This window comes from Pongo pygmaeus, chromosome 4 (assembly GCF_028885625.2).
Source record: "Pongo pygmaeus isolate AG05252 chromosome 4, NHGRI_mPonPyg2-v2.0_pri, whole genome shotgun sequence".
Taxonomy (NCBI): domain Eukaryota; kingdom Metazoa; phylum Chordata; class Mammalia; order Primates; family Hominidae; genus Pongo; species Pongo pygmaeus.
The window spans coordinates 71,497,735-71,516,491 of record NC_072377.2 but is presented as its reverse complement, the minus strand read 5'-3'; the positions used below and the strand labels follow the sequence as shown (position 1 = coordinate 71,516,491).

General features: G+C 36.8%; 1 protein-coding gene across 3 annotated transcripts in view; it reads right to left on the bottom strand.

Moving 5' to 3' along the window:
- Window positions 1–17,849, bottom strand: part of SREK1 (splicing regulatory glutamic acid and lysine rich protein 1) — a 39,312-nt gene extending 21,463 nt beyond the window's left edge. For 2 of the 3 annotated variants that reach the window (XM_054487541.2, XM_054487542.2), the window contains exons 1-3: window positions 14,801–17,849; window positions 5,758–5,891; window positions 13–128 (exon numbers count right to left, since the gene is read on the bottom strand). In XM_054487541.2, coding sequence (XP_054343516.1) covers window positions 13–128; window positions 5,758–5,891; window positions 14,801–14,961 — 411 coding nt within the window. In that variant the 5' untranslated portion in view covers window positions 14,962–17,849. Of the gene's footprint in view, window positions 1–12; window positions 129–414; window positions 5,268–5,757; window positions 5,892–14,800 lie in introns of those variants that run through there. The other variant, XM_054487543.2, reaches the window with a different exon arrangement.
- Window positions 17,850–18,757: the final 908 nt, after the last annotated feature.

Here is an 18,757-nt window from a genome sequence, read left to right as displayed (position 1 = left end):
TATAGTACTTACAGTAGTCAAAGGATTTGGGGTTGGTATTGGAAGCAATCCTGCACCAGGCATCAGACTTGTCATGGTTGGAGCAGGAGCCAATAAAGAGAGGGCTTTGGATTCCTCTGGGATTTTACCTGCAGAGGCAAGTTCCAAACATTACAAAAAGCAGAAACACCACACAAACTTTACACTATGATTTTACAATTACCCTTGCAGTTAAAAAATAATAATAAAAAATGAATCTATCTATCAGATCTGTATAAAGAAATAAACAAGAACTTAAGTCTTTCCTTTTATCCTGCTCTACTAGGAAAAATAAAAGTGAGCAAAACTTCAAATATCAACAATCTCATTAATGGAATATTATTTTAAAAACTGAATAATGTAGACAATTATTTAACACTTTGAGCTATGGGTCACCTGTACTGGAAACTTAATGTTCATGAACCAAACGATATCAAGCATGGACGCTTTCCCAGGACGGTGTTTTCGCGGTGATCGAAAGTTGTGTTACACATGACAACCGTTCGTGTTGGCTGCATCACTAATAGCACACAGAACATCAGATACAGAAAAGAAGAACATTTTTTAAAGTTTAATCCCCAGAAATGGCAAATAACCAAATTAGTCAAAAAAAAGAAAAAGAAAAAACAAATATGTGCGAATTGAAATTTCTTAATGAGTGCCCCTATCCTGTTACTGAAACTACCTATTTGTGATGCAAACAATTTTGATAACCCTCCAACAGATTCCATTTAATTTCAAATAGAAAACAAAAACTTACTCCATGTAATCAACTTGAACGTAAAAGGAAGCCTACATCCATTCAGTTAATAAGGCATCTCACCAACATCAGAGATGCCTAAAAGAATTCAGTTCCAAAAAATATGCCTTGGGAAACTACCAAAAATGTTTTAGGAAAAAACAATTCCCTGGTTTCAGAAAACTTCTTATTAACTTTTAGAACCAATTTATGTATACTTATCTGAAGGGGGAGGTTAATGCCTTAAAGCTTGCTTAAAAACATTTTAATTGCCTAATAACAACAGTAACATTCAAATAATCTAATAACACTCAGTAGGAAAAAAACTTCCTACAACCTAAAAAAATGAAAAACTTACTCTGAAATAAGTACGATTTGTCATATTCATTGCTGAATTCTAATCAATTACTTCTGATAAGGACTGCAACTTTCACGTTATTTTTCCTTATCCCCTTAGTCAAAAAAAAAAAAAAATTTAAATAGTTGACTACATGTGGATATATTTAGAAGAACACTCATGTAGTAGCTGGTAAAGCATTTCTATTATTAATTCTCCAAAAGTGTTTTAAAAGACAATGCACAAAATCATGCTAAACTGAAATATAGCATATGCAGTAAATTTTCACAAGCACCATGCCTGGTTTCAGTTGTAAAAATATTTAAAACAACCACATGTGCAGAGATAAATCCCTAAACAATATTATCTGAATATATCTTTAAACATGCATGGAACTCAAGTCGGAATTTAAAACTTGATTTAAATAATGGCTATGCCTTATTTATAGGAAGCAAATAAAACCTACTATTTTCTACCTTTGCAGCATCGAAGTTTATATTACTTTATTACTTTCAAAAACAAAGTTATCTTTATTATTTCAGTAAAAATTCTGGAGAACAGATTTCTTAACACGCATCAACAAAAGGCAGGTAGGCCTTATTGAAAACATCAAATAACAATAATCTGCTTTATATGTATTAGTTATTGGTATTAACACATGTATTTATATATACCCACATATACACTATACTATTTATATTGATTTCACCTGTTTTATCTGTTATAAATTGGTATTATCTTAAAAGGTTTGTAAAAACTGAACATTCTTGATAAATTGAGGTTTTGAGGCAGAAACTCCATCTTCACTACCTTAATGTATGCACCTAAGGAAACTAAGAGTTCTAATCTAGTAATGTTTCAAATTTAATATTACTTGTCCTTTAATAAGCAAAACTACCTATTGAAGACACTGTAGAAAGACTATACAAACAAAAAGTGTATTCAACACTGGCCAAAAGTTGACTACTTAGTATTATGAAGTCTTTCACTTTCAGCTTAAATAAAATATCAGTAGGTTGTCAGACTCTCTCACTGCCTTTCAAAAGAGTATACTACTATAAATATAGTATACTACTATAAATATATAACTCCACTATAAGCACATTTTTTAATAAATTAACTTTTAATTACCATTCTAATTACTCTATATACTAATTCTAATTACCTAAAGGTAATGGTAAAAGTACTTTAAGAAAAAGCTCCATTGCTTAATTTCCAAGATAGAATTCTACCAAATTTACCCTCCAAATAACAGAGCTTATAAAAGTATAAAACAAATAAGCATTTAGCATTTTTCCCAAACTATACTCCTCAAAGTCAACTGAGGAAAACATCTCTCACAGTATTAAAGTAATAGTCCTAATCTCAGAATCCATTTAGAAGCTAGTAACCTCTGAAAAATATTCAACAAAAAATTCAAGCTAACAAAAACCTACATACAAATAAGTAAATTTCTCAAGTATCCATTCCCCACATAGGCAACAAAAAGTCTTCGTAAGTCAAGGAAATAAGTTCTATAATAAATAACCATCATAAAAATGAAAGGCTCTTCTTTACTCCCAGATTGTTATATTTACTTATTTTCCTTGATGATTTTTTATGCCTAAAATTCCAGGGGGAAGGACAAAAATTAGAAGCTATCAGTTTTTATGAGAGATGTAGACTGGGGGAAAAAAATTTAGAAAAATGTTGCGCTGAGATCAGAAAGTGTTTGTGAGATACTTATCAGTGTTTTAATGTTTCAAGAATAAAATGTACCTTATCAGTCCATACACACAAATTAAGACTCACAATGAGCTTCACAACACTGTATCCTAATTTACCACATGAAAATTTGCTTTATCTTAAGGTTGAGCTCTACTAATCATCTCCCAATATAATTTGCAACACGTTATGAACCCTTAATGAAATACCATTTACAAAGAACTGGGAAAACCAGCTCACAAGTTAAAGTGAAAGAGATTTAACAAAACAAAAACAAAAACAAAAACAAAAAAAGGGACAAAATAAAGAAAAAGAAATGAAATTAAAGTAAAACAATAAAAAACAGAGACAGGGCGTCCATCTTCTGCGGTTCAGACTCCGATCTCATTTCCCCAATGAAGGTTTCACTTGACGGCAGGTTTAGTGGCATGGCAAACAATGCCTAACTCAGGCAAGTGTAACAGGTCTGCCTTGGCCAGTCTAGTCATCTAATAATGCACAAATATCACATAGAGAAAACATACAAAACCAAATTAATAGTCAAAATCCATCTACCAGAAAATGTGGACATAAAGTTATGACTGATGATTAGGCTGACACCCTTGTTATGTTTGACCATATCTTTTTCTACGTGTTAACATTTATAAAAAGAAATCTGAAATGCACGCAACAACAAAAAGAGGTCATATTTGGACAAGTATAATGAAAGCATATTTTATTTTGAAATGGCATGTTTTATTAACAAAGGCTAAGGCTTAATATGCATGAAACTGTTACACATCAAATGCTACTTTTACAACTTAGGATCTTCTCACATTACTGTCTACACTAAAAAACAGCAATTCAAAGAAACTGAAAAAACTTCTTAAATTTTTTTCTATGGTTTTTCTCACTTATGTCATGATGCTGTTTGTTCAACATCAAGGAAAGGATGCATTCAGTGAGGTCAACAGAACACTGCTTGCTTACAGCACCACAGCACATCTCCTCTTACAGAACTTACTCCACTGGAATACTTTCGTTTGGGTATTTCACACTCACTCTGCTATCTTTTTTAGTACAATAATGCACTATTTCTTTGCTTGTAGTGCATAATCAGTATTTTAACAGCTCACTGTGAAAATTCTCGAGGTTCCATAAATTCATCTCTGCCGTATTTAATACAACTAATGAAAAACGTATATCTGAATGTTTCACCAATACCAACTGTAGGTTAGTGTTTCAAAATATTTACTTATAACTAAATTGCAATAAAAGTATGCTTAAATTTTTCTGTTCAAAAACAGTAAAACTGTCCAAGTTGTAATATTAAAAACACTAAAAAGGTACATCTGATTGTGCATTTATTCATCTCTATCAAGTAAAATAAACAATAAAAGGGACATCTACATGCCCATCATCTTGAACATTTATAACAAAATACAGTAGGGCTTCTCAGATATATGAAAGATTCTATGGGAATATAGCAGGTTCCAACCAAGCAACACTGATAAAATTCTTCCTTCCAATTCAGTAATAAGCTAACATAATAAAAGATCCAGTGTTATTGGTGGTATTAATTTTCTGATATAATTAATATTCCAGTTTAATAAACCTTTTACCTGATTTCTTTTTTCCCATGCAGTTTCTCAGTACGAAATTTCACTACAAAGTTTGTAGAATGAAACCATTCACCAGCTCCTTTCCCACCTCACCAATTTGGGGCTTACTGTAGCCTTACAGATCAGCAGATAAAGATACATTTGGCCAATAATTAACTTTAATCCATTTTTATCTTCCCTATCCATTCTAACCCCCAAGCATGGGAAAGACACTTCCAAATTTATCTGAAAAATACTGAGAATGTCCTATTCTGGGACTTAAAAAATATGAGCCTGGTACTCACTGTATTAGCCTGTAATGTTTTTGACATCCCAGAACAGGCATTCTGAAATAAGCATAAAACCTTGAAAGTGCAGCAAACTGCTTATTATATATTATTTTAATGTCAGCCTGGCCACTAAAAGAGGTTTTAAAAATTACATATGAAAGCCCATCAAACTGTTTTCCATAAACCTTTATGTTTAAAACAGTTTCAGTTACAATCATCCACCAGAGAAAATCTACTTTAAGACATTTTAGCTTATAATAACCCAATTCTAAAATCCTGTACACATGCTAGTCAGTGCTCTGAATAAAAGTTAATTACACACCAGAAGTGTCAAAATTCAGCACAGTCTATTATACGTGAGTGGCTCTGTAAATAGAAGTTACTAAAAAATATTAGTAATAATTAGTTCTTAAAGCAGTTTAGGTCCTAAAATGTAATGGATACTTTAAGGCCTTTGTTCTTATCTTCAACAACTATTTCCTTCATGGAGGCTTTGGAAAATTGCTTTCCTTTTTTCCCAACACTCCTCCTGCCCCTTTTTGGGGCCAATAAAAGAAAAAATTAAATTCCAGTTGCAAAGCAAACAATTACATTGAATATAAAATAATGATCTCATAGTAACAAGGTAAATTACCTTGCGTGTACTTGAAAGTATAAATTACAAATATTTTTCTTATAAATATCACTTAACCCCAATTTGCCAAAATGTGTACACTGTTTTCATTTGTAATAGTATTAATATTGAACACACAAGGTAAATGCTTGTTTATGCATTTAAAATAATTTCCCATATCAATTATTGTTTTAATTTCAGAAAGCTTTCTTTGCAATCTGCAAATTGACTACAGAAAGCCAAAGCAAACCAGAAGCCAATTTATGAATGTTAAATTGTAAAATCTCAAATGTACATGTCATAAATTAACCATTTTAATATTACTATTAGGTAAAAAGGTTTACCTCTTCCAAATTTCATTCTTACTTTCACACACACGCCAAGAGTACTGTCTACTTGCCAATCTCTAGGAAAGCTAAAGGCAATAACAGACAGGACAGAAATTCAAATAAGAGGAAAAAAAGCGAGATACCAACCTTCTGCACAAGGAACAACTATCAGAGCTCTGTCAATAAAAACCGTGTTAGTTAGATGCTGGGCCACGCCAACACTTGATGGATCACGAAACTTAACATAACATACTTTGGAGGAAAAAGCAAGAGGTGCGTTGCTGCAAGACAAAAAGAAAAACAATTGAACTAATAAACATTTGCTTGGTTTTATCATTTTCACTTAAAATTTCTTTCTTAACCTTTACATAATCTTACAAAATTAAGACTTTAAAACTTTTTGTTATTAAGGATCATTAACACGTAAAATAGTGAAACTTAGTCATTTAATGGTGATTTGTCTACCACGACAGAAGGCAATCCAGGCAGGCCTACTGCCTTACCTGTAAAACTTGGAACTCAAATTAATCAATCCTTAATCTGAGTGAATGTAAAAAAAGCTAATTTAACCCAAAAATTAACTCAAAAAGTGTATCATATGTAAGCAAAAACCCTTTATAAAAGCTCCAATCCTCAAGATTTCAAATTTTATCATCATTCCAACTCTTCTAAATGTGTTTCCCAAGCATTTACATCACTAAAAAACTTCACAACAGTCTTGGATACAGTCAGGTAATATGGAATTTAAATTAAGGTCTTTTGCATACACCAGAGCTGGACAGTGATATGATTTTCCAGACAAAAGAATTTACAAACAAAATCTTACATATTTCATAGGCAACACAGACTCTTAACTGGTCCTACTTGATTCAGTTTAATCCAGGCAGACCGATAGTAAAAATGAACCAAAGCACAAATGAAAGGAACTTCTCCTAAAATGAATACATCCTGTTAGATTCGAAAATATACTATCCTCATGGATAATCATTTTGTCAGCCTATCCATAATTACTTTTCATTAAAATCTGTAATTGTCTTTAGCAGGAAAAAAAAGACCGAAACTAAGTATATACACATAATCTGTAACATAGATTTTATATTAAAATCTATTTGAAACATTTAAGATTTTTCACACTAAAAAAAGAGAGATCACTTGAAAAATATATGACTTAATAGTCATTTACTTTTGTTTACAAAACAGGAAAGAAAACTGACAATTCCGGAACTAGTAAATCGCAAAGTTAACATCTAATGTCTAATCATCTAATCCAAACTTCATGCAACTATAATCATTCAACTAATCAAGAATCTTTAAACCATTCTGACATACTATTAAATTAGCAATTCCACAAACATTAGCCGTTTTTAAAATCCAAAAATCCAGATTTCTTTGTAATTCTTCACGTTCAGGAACCAATCCATTTTTAAACAATGTAGAATAACCACATTAATAATGGTTAAATTTATATATATTTATGCTATTAACCAAACAATGTGATAATAAAATGCATCTGCACTTAGAACTTAAAACTATTTACATTATTAACACAATTAGTAAGGCTAATGAAAGTTGGAAATAAAAGATATACCGCCGGGCACGGTGCCTCACGTCTCCAATCCCAGCACTTTGGGAGGCCGAGGCGGAAGGCGGGCGGATCGCAAGGTCAGGAGATCGAGACCATCCTGGCTAACACGGTGAAACCCCATCTCTACTAAAAACACAAAAAATTACCCGGGCGTGGTGGCGGGCGCCTGTAGTCCCAGCTACTCAGGAGGCTGAGGCAGGAGAGTGGCGTGAACCCGGAAGGCGGAGCTTGCAGTGAGCCGAGATCGTGCCACTGCACTCCAGCCTGGGCGACAAAGCGAGACTCCTTCTCAAAAAAAAAAAAAAAAAAAAAAAAAAAGGATGTACCTCTTAGCATCCAACTCACTTCTGCCTACGGGCATCCAATTCAGGATTCACATCAGCCCTCAACAAAAAATCCCTCCTTACCCAACCCAACACCTAAGTCAAAGCAACTTGTGTACTGACACTGAGGTAACTGTATGCACATCCAGACTTAACTCACCACCTTTACATGACCAAATCACCAATTCAGGCCTCTTGTGAGCTCTAGACTCCCAGGTACAAGTGCCTGCTGGAATATTACACCTTGATGGTCACTAAGTAAGCTGAAAATACATTCATCAACCTCCTTACTTACCAGTCTTGCCCTCTGTCCCCTACATTCCATATTTCAGTAAAAGATACCATCATATTACCCAAGTCTGAAACCTAGGAGTCACTAGTGTGACCATCCTAAGCACTTCCCACCAACTACTTCCAAAGCTCTTTCTAGGTACACAATAAAATTCCATTTTTCTGTTCCTTTAAGTTAGGTGTGGCCATGTAACCTGCTTTGGTCAGTTAAATATGAGCAGAACTGACATGTGTCACTATTCTGAAGAAGCTCTGAGAACCACTGTTTGACTCTTTTCCTCCGCCACAACGACTGGCAACATTCAAAAGATGGTTGGGACTCATCAACTTCATCCCAGAGTGAATAACCACAATGAGTAAAGTTCCCACCCCCACGAATTTAGTCTAAAAAATATTTTGTCAGCCAGGCAGGGTGGCTCATGCCTGTAATCCTAGCACTATGGGAGGCAGAGGCCGGCAGATCACCTGATGTCAGGAGTTTGAGACCAGTCTGGCCAACATGATGAAACCCCATCTCTACTAAAAATACAAAAATTAGCTGGGTGTGGTGCCACACACCTGTAATCCCAGCTACTTGGGAGGCTGAGGCACAAGAATTGCTTGAACCCGGGAGGCAGACTTTGCAGTGAGCCGAGATCACACCACTGCACTCCAGCCTGGGCAAGAGAGTGAGACTGTGTCTCAAAAAAAAAAAAAAAAAAAAAAAATTGTCAAACTACAAAGATCTGAAGTTATTTCCAAAACTCTACTTATTCTAACTGATAAATTATCCTTGACCTTTCTGTCCTCCTCATCCAATTGGTCAATAAATCCTGCTTAGAGTACCTTGTAAATATTTGTCACATTAATTTTTTCATCATTCTCATCACCAATGCCTTAATTCAGACCCTCATCATTTCTCATGTGGATTACTTAACAGCTCTTAACAAATCACACAGCACCCAACCTCAAATCCTTATTAATGGTCTCCCACAAAAGCTCCCACAGTGATCTTTCTAAACACTAAATTTCATTGTGTCATTCCACATATCAAATTTCCTTAAAGGTACTATTCTGTTCTTGCTTCGCCATGGAAATGCACCCAAAAATTATACCTGTGGTTCCAGCAACACATCACAAACATATGGGTCTTCATATATGCTGTTCCATTTGGTTATGATGTCCTTGCTAACTCCCATTTTGAATGCTAATTCCACTTTTCTTCAAGGCTCAAATTTCCAAGTCTTCTGGTAAACCATCTTAAGATACCACGATCATTAGGTACAGCCTCCTACATGTGCTACCAAGACATTCTATATTGCTTTGGCACAGGCCTTAGCATGGTTTCCTTATGTGAAACCCTCAAAAGATCCTATAAGCTTCTCTAGCCATAAATGATTAGTCACCAGTCTCAAGGGCCCATTTCCCTGGCTGACCAGCAATCTCTAATTTGGGAAGTCAGGCTCAACCAAATGAGCTAGATCAATCAATCAGGTTCTCTCTATTGGGCTGGAAGGTGACTTACAGTAAGCTGTAAGCCAGATGATGAGTACATAATAGGTATGCAAAGAAATCGAGCAGACAGAAACAAACTGAACTGATAATAAACACTGGAGAGAAAGAAGCAGATAGTCATCTTGATTGCTGATACCCTTCCGGTTCCCAGTCCTAGTTCCCATGAGGCCCGGCTGTACTACAATCTTTATTTTTCAATGTAGCGAAATCTCTTTTTAATAATAATGTCTCTTCTCAATGTACTTTGGGTAACACTGTTTCTGTCCTTTGTAACCAAAAACAATCTATGATTATAATAACCTACTAAAGCCCTAGCAATTCCAACAGGAATAACTCCTTTGCCTCTGAAATCTTCAAGAGCCTGACAGTCAACTCTGAAGCAACATTTCCTAAATTGACGGATCCTTTTGTGAAGGAATGTAAACGTAAGTAAGCACTACTGAAAACTAAAACCACATTTCCAAATACCCCTAGTTGAAATCTACTTCATTTCAAACTTAAAACATCCACAGGAATAGGAATTCTGAGTCTGGTTTGTAATGCAACTACATGTGAAGACATGCCACCGACATTTCAGAAGCCCGGGAACTGGTTAAAAAAATGTTGGTCTGTTCTGAACAGCATTATCATGGAATTATGGATACTAGGTATGGCTACTCCACTGATTTAATCAATTTTCTTTTCTTTTCTTTTCTTTTTTTTTTTTTTTTGATACAGAGTCACACACTGTCACCCGAGCTGGAGTGCAATGGCGGGATCCCGGCTCACTGCAACCTCCGCCTCCCGGGTTCATGCGATTCTCCTGCCACCTCCCGAGTAGCTGGGATTACAGGTGCACACCACCACACCCAGCTAATTTTTTGTATTTTTAGTAGAAACAAGATTTCACTATGTTGGCCAGACAGGTCTCGAACTCCTGACCTCGTGATCCGCCTGCCTCGGCTTCCCAAAGTGCTAGGATTACAGGCGTGGGCCACTGCACCCAGCCAATTTTCTTAATCTTCATTTCCAATTACCTGCCTTAAAATATAGATCAACTTACATTTACTCTATAAAAATGCAAATATTTGAAATTTTCAGGCAAGGTAACACTATTTTATTTTGACCATTATAAACTAAAATTATTAGAGTGGCAAGCCAACAAACAGCTCATCAAACAAATGTGTACTTGCTTGTGCCCAGGAGTTCAAGACCAGCCTGGGCAACAGAGGAAGACCTTGGGGGAAAAAAACACATAAAAAGGGATGACATATTCCATTTGGTCTAAATGTATGCATCTATAGAAACTAGCAGGCCAGGAACAGTGGCTCACATCTGTCATCCTAGCACTTTAGGATGCCAAAGCAGGTGGACTGCTTAAGCTCAGGAGTTTGAGTCCAGCCTGCACAACATGGTGAAATCCTGTCTCTACTTAACTAAATAAATAAATAAAATTTTAGAAATAAATTTTAAAAAGAAAATAGCAGTACCCAAATTCAGCAGATTTTAGTTTGACTTCATTCGTTGACTTAAGTTTTGGTTTTTTAAAATACAAAATCTTATCAATTTTTCAAAAAAAAATTAAAACTTTTCACTGGGTAGTAAACGCAGAAACCAAAGAACCAACTTTTGGGGCATCAATTAAATTTCTTGGCCCTAACTGGTTTTTTTGTCTTTTATTAAACATAATGATAGCACTATACAATATTTTTAAAACCAATGAGGTAATACTATGTCCAATATTTTATCAGTACATTAATACACATCCTTTAGAGGACAGAGGACCTACCAAAAAAGATATGCCAAAACATGAGCGAAGCATACAGTATCATGTACAAAAATATTAGTTGGTGCATTATTTATAACAGAGTTTCTCCACTGGGCTTCAGTGGCCCTATGGATTAGCACAATTCCTCCTGTTTAAGACTACTTATGAATTGCTAACATTTACCCACTAAATGCCAACAGGCCCTCTAATCATTGTTGACAATCAAAAAGACACACCTCCCAATTTCTAGCTAAAATCCACTACTTTGTAATACCAAAAAAAAGCAATCAAAATATCCAACAACAGAATTTCAAAAACACACAATACACTCAGAAATTACTAATCTCTAAATATTATTACTATAAGACAGCAATATGGAAAATGCTTATGACAAAGTGAAAAAAGTTTAAAATCACAGTGATTCCTTTGATTACGCTATATTACATATATTACATAATGATAGCACTATACAATTATTTTTAAAACCAATGAGGTAATATGTCCAATATTTATTAATGCATGTGAAAAGGACTGCAGGGAAATACATGGAAATGGAGAGAAGCTTTGATAGAGTGGTGGGATTACAAGTGCTGTTTCCTTTTCTCTATTTTCTATAAAGTGGTTTTAGTGGTTATATTTTTTTTAACTAAATAAACTTAAATAAGTAGTTGACAGATTTTTCCATTCTTTCTTAGAACTTTAGAAGACCAGAGAAGTGAAGGAAATCAACAAGCAAAAAAAATCAACACAGGAAAAATGTCTAGTGTTACAAATCAGGGTAGGCTTACCCTTCAGGGTTTAGTTACTTGAAAGGGGTCACGGGGAGCTTACAGGGTGCAGATAATCCTGACTGTGTGCTGGTTATACAGGTATGTTTACTTTGTAAAGATTCACCAACCTGCGCTTACGACCTGTGCACTTCTCTGTAGGTACATTAAACCTCAATGAAAAATTTACTGAAAAATCAACAAAGATTTCTTGTGTGAAAGTTTTCACAAGCTGTGAGATTGATTTATTGTGCAAAAAGTTAATAGTAATTCTACATATTTATTAACTGGCAGCACAAAAAAAGGATGACAAACTACAAATAAGAATTCTTAATGCTTACAGTGAATGTTCACAAGAATTCCCTAGCCTTAAAAAATTCTTAACGTTTAAAAAATAAAGATGAAACTCAACCACTGCATCATGCCAAAAGAATTAAATTTAAAATCTGAATTTTCATATTAGCAACTTAAGTCATTTTTTTTTTTAAGAGATAGGGGTCTCAATATGTTACTCAGGTTGGAATCAAACTCGTGGGCTCAAGCTATTCTCCCACCTCAGCCTCCTGAGTAGCTGGGACTATAGGTGCACACCACCACACCTGGCTCAATCATAAAATTTTAATGAGAAACTATTTTCACATTCCATTAATGTATTTCCAATATACCTGGAAATATGTATTTGAAAATAAATATGAATATATTTCCAATTTTAAAACGATTTAAGTTTCTACTCAGCTCTAAAGATGTCATAAAATAATTTACGTGACACTGCAAAACAATATATTTTCAATACAACTACTACTATTGCATTTTTTTATCCATTTCAGTCCAAATTTGCAAACACGTCTTCTAATATAAGGACCAGGCAATGACAACTTCATTACGAAGCAGAAAACCTGTGAATAAAGCATGTCAGTATTGCTGCAAAACATGAATGAGGGATCTAGTATTGCACTTAGGGAAAAACTAGTTAAGGATTTTGCCTGGCCTATATATGTTACACGTATGCAACAATTTTGCTTAATGTGTTACGGTTTGTGATATACACTACCGTAATCTTCCATATGTTTAAGTAAAGAACTTTTTATTCTCTTTGACTTTTAAACTCCAAGTAATAATATCTGATTTCAAAAAAGTGGCCCATTACTGTCAGTTATGGCAATGTGTTGTCACCCAAACCCAGGTTTCAACCAAATAAATGATATTATGTTGATAATGAAGAACATTCTCCAATATATTTCTTCTACCTATGAGATACCTTATTACCACAGCCTTGAAAGCAAGATTTACAAAGGTTCATGCACAAAGTATTTTACTGATTCCAATGCCTGCAGGATACGGCACTCCCCCAAACAATTCTCAATTATTAAGAAATGTTCTGAGAACTTAAACTGAGACGGCTGAAAGCATTTCCAAAAGTTAAGATAATTAAAGCAACAATGCCACGGTTAATCAATCAAAATGTATGTGCGTGCACTTATGCAGTATTCTCGTCAAAAATGTATTACTTGAATCTCGTCATTAATATAAAGATATATATACACATCTCTATATACCTCATCTATATATCTCATCTATATAAACTGAGATTACGAGTCATTTTACAAGACAAAATGAACTACAAAACAAAATATCAATGTCACGACTTCAGAATCTTTAAAAGGTGATGGGACTGTCCTAGATTAAAGGAGATAACTATTAATACGTGGATTACTTGGCATATTCAAGGGAGACAGTATATCTAATTACATACTAGATCAAAAGCAGACAAAAAAGCATTAGAATAACTGGGGAAATTTTAATAATCAACTGTAGCCAAAAATAGGCAAAATGCTCGTGAAAGGAACATGGATGTTCAATGTATTACTCTTTCAACTTTTCTGTATGCATGAAATATTCCAAAACAAAAGGCAGACAAGAAAAACTTAAAAAGTAAATTTTAAATATCCACACAACTTTTATATAGCTATGCAACAGCACTGTTATAACCTAAGATAGAAAACTAAATAGGTCTAAATGCATCACTACGAAATAAATCAAATTTTTTTAAAGAAATAAATCTTGGGTAACAATTATCCCTTCCCTCAAAGGATTTTGATATAATGAACAAAAAACGGAGGATCTTAATACTGTAAGATCTACCATAAAAAAAAAAAAAGTTTATGTGTGCAAGAATGTGAACAACCTGCAAACCCCTTGCGAGTTTTCTAAATAATATCGTACGACGGAAATTTTACCATTCCAAAATACACTACCTGGGAAGTGGCCGCGAGCTGTGAATGCCAGCCAAGATCTGGACTTTAAATGTATACGGGAGGGATAACCCTGCACCGACTTACACTTTTTCTGAAAGCTTTGGGACAGTGTGACCTTTCAGGAGGAAAATTTAATCTGCTGCCAAAAGGGCTAACAGACATGATCTTTGGGAACATGGATGCGCTCGGTTAGATAAACCAAGATGCTAAGTTTGTGCGACCGTCCTGGGAAACAAATACAGCCCCAGTTCCATCTTGTCACCAGCAGCAGGCTTTCTCGTCAGCAAATCGGCCTGACACCAAGGCCTTAAAAACTGGACAGTGGCTCAGGCGCGGTCTCCGCGATTTTCAGAGTGGAAAAACGCTCTGAGACGTTTGCCATGAGGGCTGTTCCGGGCCCACCTACGGCCATCTTAAGTTCGGGGGGAAATGAGGGAGGGGGCACGGAATTCGAAGACCCAGCAGCGAACACAAGTCCCGGAGGCACGAAAAGGGCAACCATTCCAAATCCTTGGTAAGGGCTTCGTGCAGTAGTTAACCCCCCAAATCCGACTAAGGAGAGAAGGACGGCGGAACCCCGGTGCCCTAATCAAATATGGGCACCAAGGTAAGCCCGGGCGATCACGTGACATGCACCGCGCGCCCGCGTCCGCGCTCTCCTCCACGCCTCGGCTCCCGAGGTCTCTATGGCGCCCGCGCCCCTCCCCCAGCCGAGCTCCAGCACTTACTCCGGGGGGTAGAGCCGCAGCTCCTCGATTTCTCCTAGGAAGGAAAAAAGCGTCCGCATCTGCTCGCTGGTCACCGCCGACGACAGATTCGTCACCTGAATCACCGACGTGGGGGTGAGGCCGAAGCCTAAGCCCAAACCGAAGCCGCCGCCGCTGTTCATCCCGATCCCACTGCCGTTGCCTTCCCGCTCCCCAACGTCTACGACGCGTCAGCGACGGAGCCGGGAAAGCACAGAACGCGCGGCCGCGAGCGCGCTCCCGCTGGCGAATTCACAGCGCCGGGCAGATCTAGCCGCCCATTTCACAACTCCCCTGCTCCCGGGGCTGCGCGCGCCAGCCGGAAGCGTCGCCCCGGCAACCCGGCGGTTCTCGCGTGGCTGCGGCCTCCAGCTCCCAGGTGCCTGGGGCTGTTGCTGCTCGTTTCACCGCCTGGATTTTTATCAGTGTTTTTGTTTTCCCCAAAAGTCGATGAGAGTCTTGAGCTCCTGTCTACCCGGTTCCTGCCGGTCTCGGATTGGGAAACCAAGCGGCCTGGCCTGCTGGTGCGGGATTGTAAAGGAGGAATGACTCTTGGGCAACACGGAAGAACACTTGACCAAACTGTAGGACAGCCTTATCACATACAGGCAGCACCCCAACTCCAACTATTTTTAAAAATTGGCAGGCGTCCTAATTGTGAAAAAAACAAAATTTTACAAAATGCGTAGGTTCAGGTTGAATTAAGGAAAGAGGCAGTAAGATGAAGGCTGTGCAGGGGTTGTTTATAACCTGTTTTTATTCCCTCGTTCCACAGGTATCGACATTTTTTGAGTGCTATGTCCCAGGCACTATTAGGCAAGGGCACGTAACAGACAGTTAAAGACAGTTCACATAGAACTTGGAACCTAATGAGAGACAACAGTAGTGGGTCCATGGCAGCTGCTCCCAAAATGCCCTCCGCAGATCCCTAAGGGTACCGAGACCTTTTCAGTAAGTTGGCAAGGTCAAAACGATTTTCATAATAATATTAAGAGTTTGTTGACCTTTTTCACTTTGTTGACATTTGCACTGGTAACGTAAAAGATTATACTGCTGACACCTTAGCAGCAATCAAGGCAGTGGCGCCAGTCTTGTACTGGTAGTTGCATTTTGTATTCTTCACATCATACAACATTTAAGGTTTTAAAATATGCTAGTTTCACTTTAAAAATGTCCTTCACAAAGAACTAAAAATTGTATTTTTTTTTCAAATCCATCCTTGCATACACGTCTTTTAAAGAATATATGTGAAAAAATGGAAACTACTGCCGCTACATGCCCAAGTGAAATGGTTGCCTCCGGAAAAAGTACTAGTGTAATTCTTTGAATTTTCACGGAAAAATACAAATTTTATTACACTTGTATCCACCAACTTGAGCTTGACAGCTTTCCAGTACTTAACGACTTTTCTAGTAAAAGAAGCATGATATTAACAATTTATTTTTGACTATATAATGAAATATGTCAACATTTTTGTGATCTTTACAACTTAGTGGACACCTATTTTTCAAATGGCCAGTGGGTGCCGTTACAAAGGCAAAAAGCCTCTGGTATGTGCAAGATAGATTGATGGATTTCAGTGCTTAATTGATGTGGTTTCAGATTCAGTCCATACTGCAATGAAGGCTAAGAAACTACCACATGTAAGTTTGGTACAGTATCAAAGAATAATATCTAGAACTATCTGGAAAGGCTGTAAAGTAGTTTTCCCTTTTCCAACACCTTATCTTTATGAGATCAGATTTCCCTCATATGTTTCAACCAAAACATATCACAACAGATTGAATACACAGAAAACTCATGATCACAAAGAAGGAAATGTCAGTCACTGTGGTCTACTTGAGGGTGGAGTGTGGAAGGAGGGAGAGGAGCAGAAAAAATTATTGAGCACTGGGCTTATAACCTGGATGATGAAATAATGTGTACAACAAACCCCCATGACATGAATTTACCTATGTAACAAACCTTCACATGTACCCCGGACCTACAATAAAAGTTGAAAAAAAATAAAGAAGACATAGATAGGAGAATTCGGCTGTCTTCTATTAAAGCACACATTAAAAAGGTTTGAAAAATGTAAAACAATGCCACTCTTCTCACCAATTTTTTGGAAAAATATTTTATCATAAAAATACATCATTTTGCCTTCAATCTCAGTTTCTAAGAAAAAAATGCGTCATTTATATTGACATAATGGGCTTATAATTATTTTTAAATGAATCGCAAAATACCAAATTTCTCAGATTTAATTTTTAATATGGATAGTAATAAAAGCATTTTACAGTCCTTAATAATCTTTAAGAATGTAAAGGGACTCTAAGACCAAAATGTTTGAGAATTATTATTACCATAGGGATAAGCATGGGGGAATTCAGAGCACACAGGAGGGCCTCTTAAACTTAGTTCTAATGGAAGACTTCCCAGAAGAAATATTGCTTAAGCCGAATATTGAACAAATAGGAATTACCCAGGCAAGGAAGGAAGGAGGAGCAGTGAAGGGCATTCCAGACTGAGCATGTAGAATATACAAAGGCAGGGTTAAGGTAAAAGAGAGCTCGAGTGAGGTCCAGAAGATTCAAAGTCTATTATTGCTGGGCTGAAAATGACTAGAGTTGCATGCAAAGGAATAAGCCTTTATGAAGGGTATTATTTGTCATGGTAGAGGTTACTTTATCATAAGCTGGGAGCCACTGAAGACCTCGGAGCTGAAGAGTGACCATGATCAGATTCATGTTCTAAAATGACTGGCCATGTGCGGTGGCATATGCCTGTAATCCCAGGATTTGGGGAGACTAGGGCAGGAGGATTGCTTGAGCCCAGGAGTTTGAGACCAGCCTGGGCAACATGGAGAGACCCCGTTTCTACCAAACAATAACAAAAAAGTAGCCAGGCATGGTGGTGCATGCTTGTAGTCCCAGCTACTGGGGAGGCTGAGACGGGAGGACTGCTTGAGCCTGGGGGTTCGAGGCTACAGTGAAAATGAGTTGTGATTGTGCCACTGCACTCCAGTCTGAGTGACAGCATAAGACCCTGTCTCAAAAAAGAAAGGAAGGAAGGAAGGAAAGAAAGAAAGTGATGACTGTCACTGCAACCTGGAGATACACTGGAAAGGGTACAGACTAGAGGCAAAGAAACTGGGTAGGTTATTGCAATAATCTGAATAAGATGTAATGAGATCATGAACAAAGGTAAGAGGTGGTAGTAATGGAAAGCAAGGAACAGCCCCAAATTTGAGAATCACTGAACTCATTTGAAGATAAAAGGAATAAAAGCTGTCCACTCAGAAAAATATATATGGACATAAACTCAATTTTAGCTACAATTACTGATGCTTTCTGGTCCTCCTGAAGTCCAACCATAGATCTCTCAGATTAACAACTAGTTTTGAACAATTCTTAGACTTTAGTGTGCATCAGAATCAGCCTGTGGGCATGTTACAACAAATTGCTGGTCCCATCCCCAGAGTTTCTAGTTCAATAAGTCTGGAGTGGGGCCTGAAATTTTAATTTCTAACAAGTTCCCAGGTGAGCTCCTTCTTGTGGTCTGCAAACCCCATGTTGAGAACCACTGGTTTAGAAGATTGTAAAAGCAGTATTCTTAATGGACTTAATCTACTCTTAATAGTAAAGCAGAAGGAGGAGTTTAGATTTATGTCTTGGAGAATTAAGTAAACAGTGTCATAATTTAGGTCCAAAAATATGAAGGAAGAGCAGCTTTGGGAGGAAAGAGCAGAAAATACTGAGATCCATTATGGACAACATTCTGAAATGAAATTTAGGAAAAATGTCTAGAACTAAGATATAGCACTTGACTTAAGATTGAGAGGAGATAGAGATACACCAGGAATGTTTGTAGCAGGAAAAGTGCTGTGGACAACATTAAACAGACAAATACAACAAACAGCCAAAAAAAAAAATCAAGCCCCAAGGAAAACTGGGT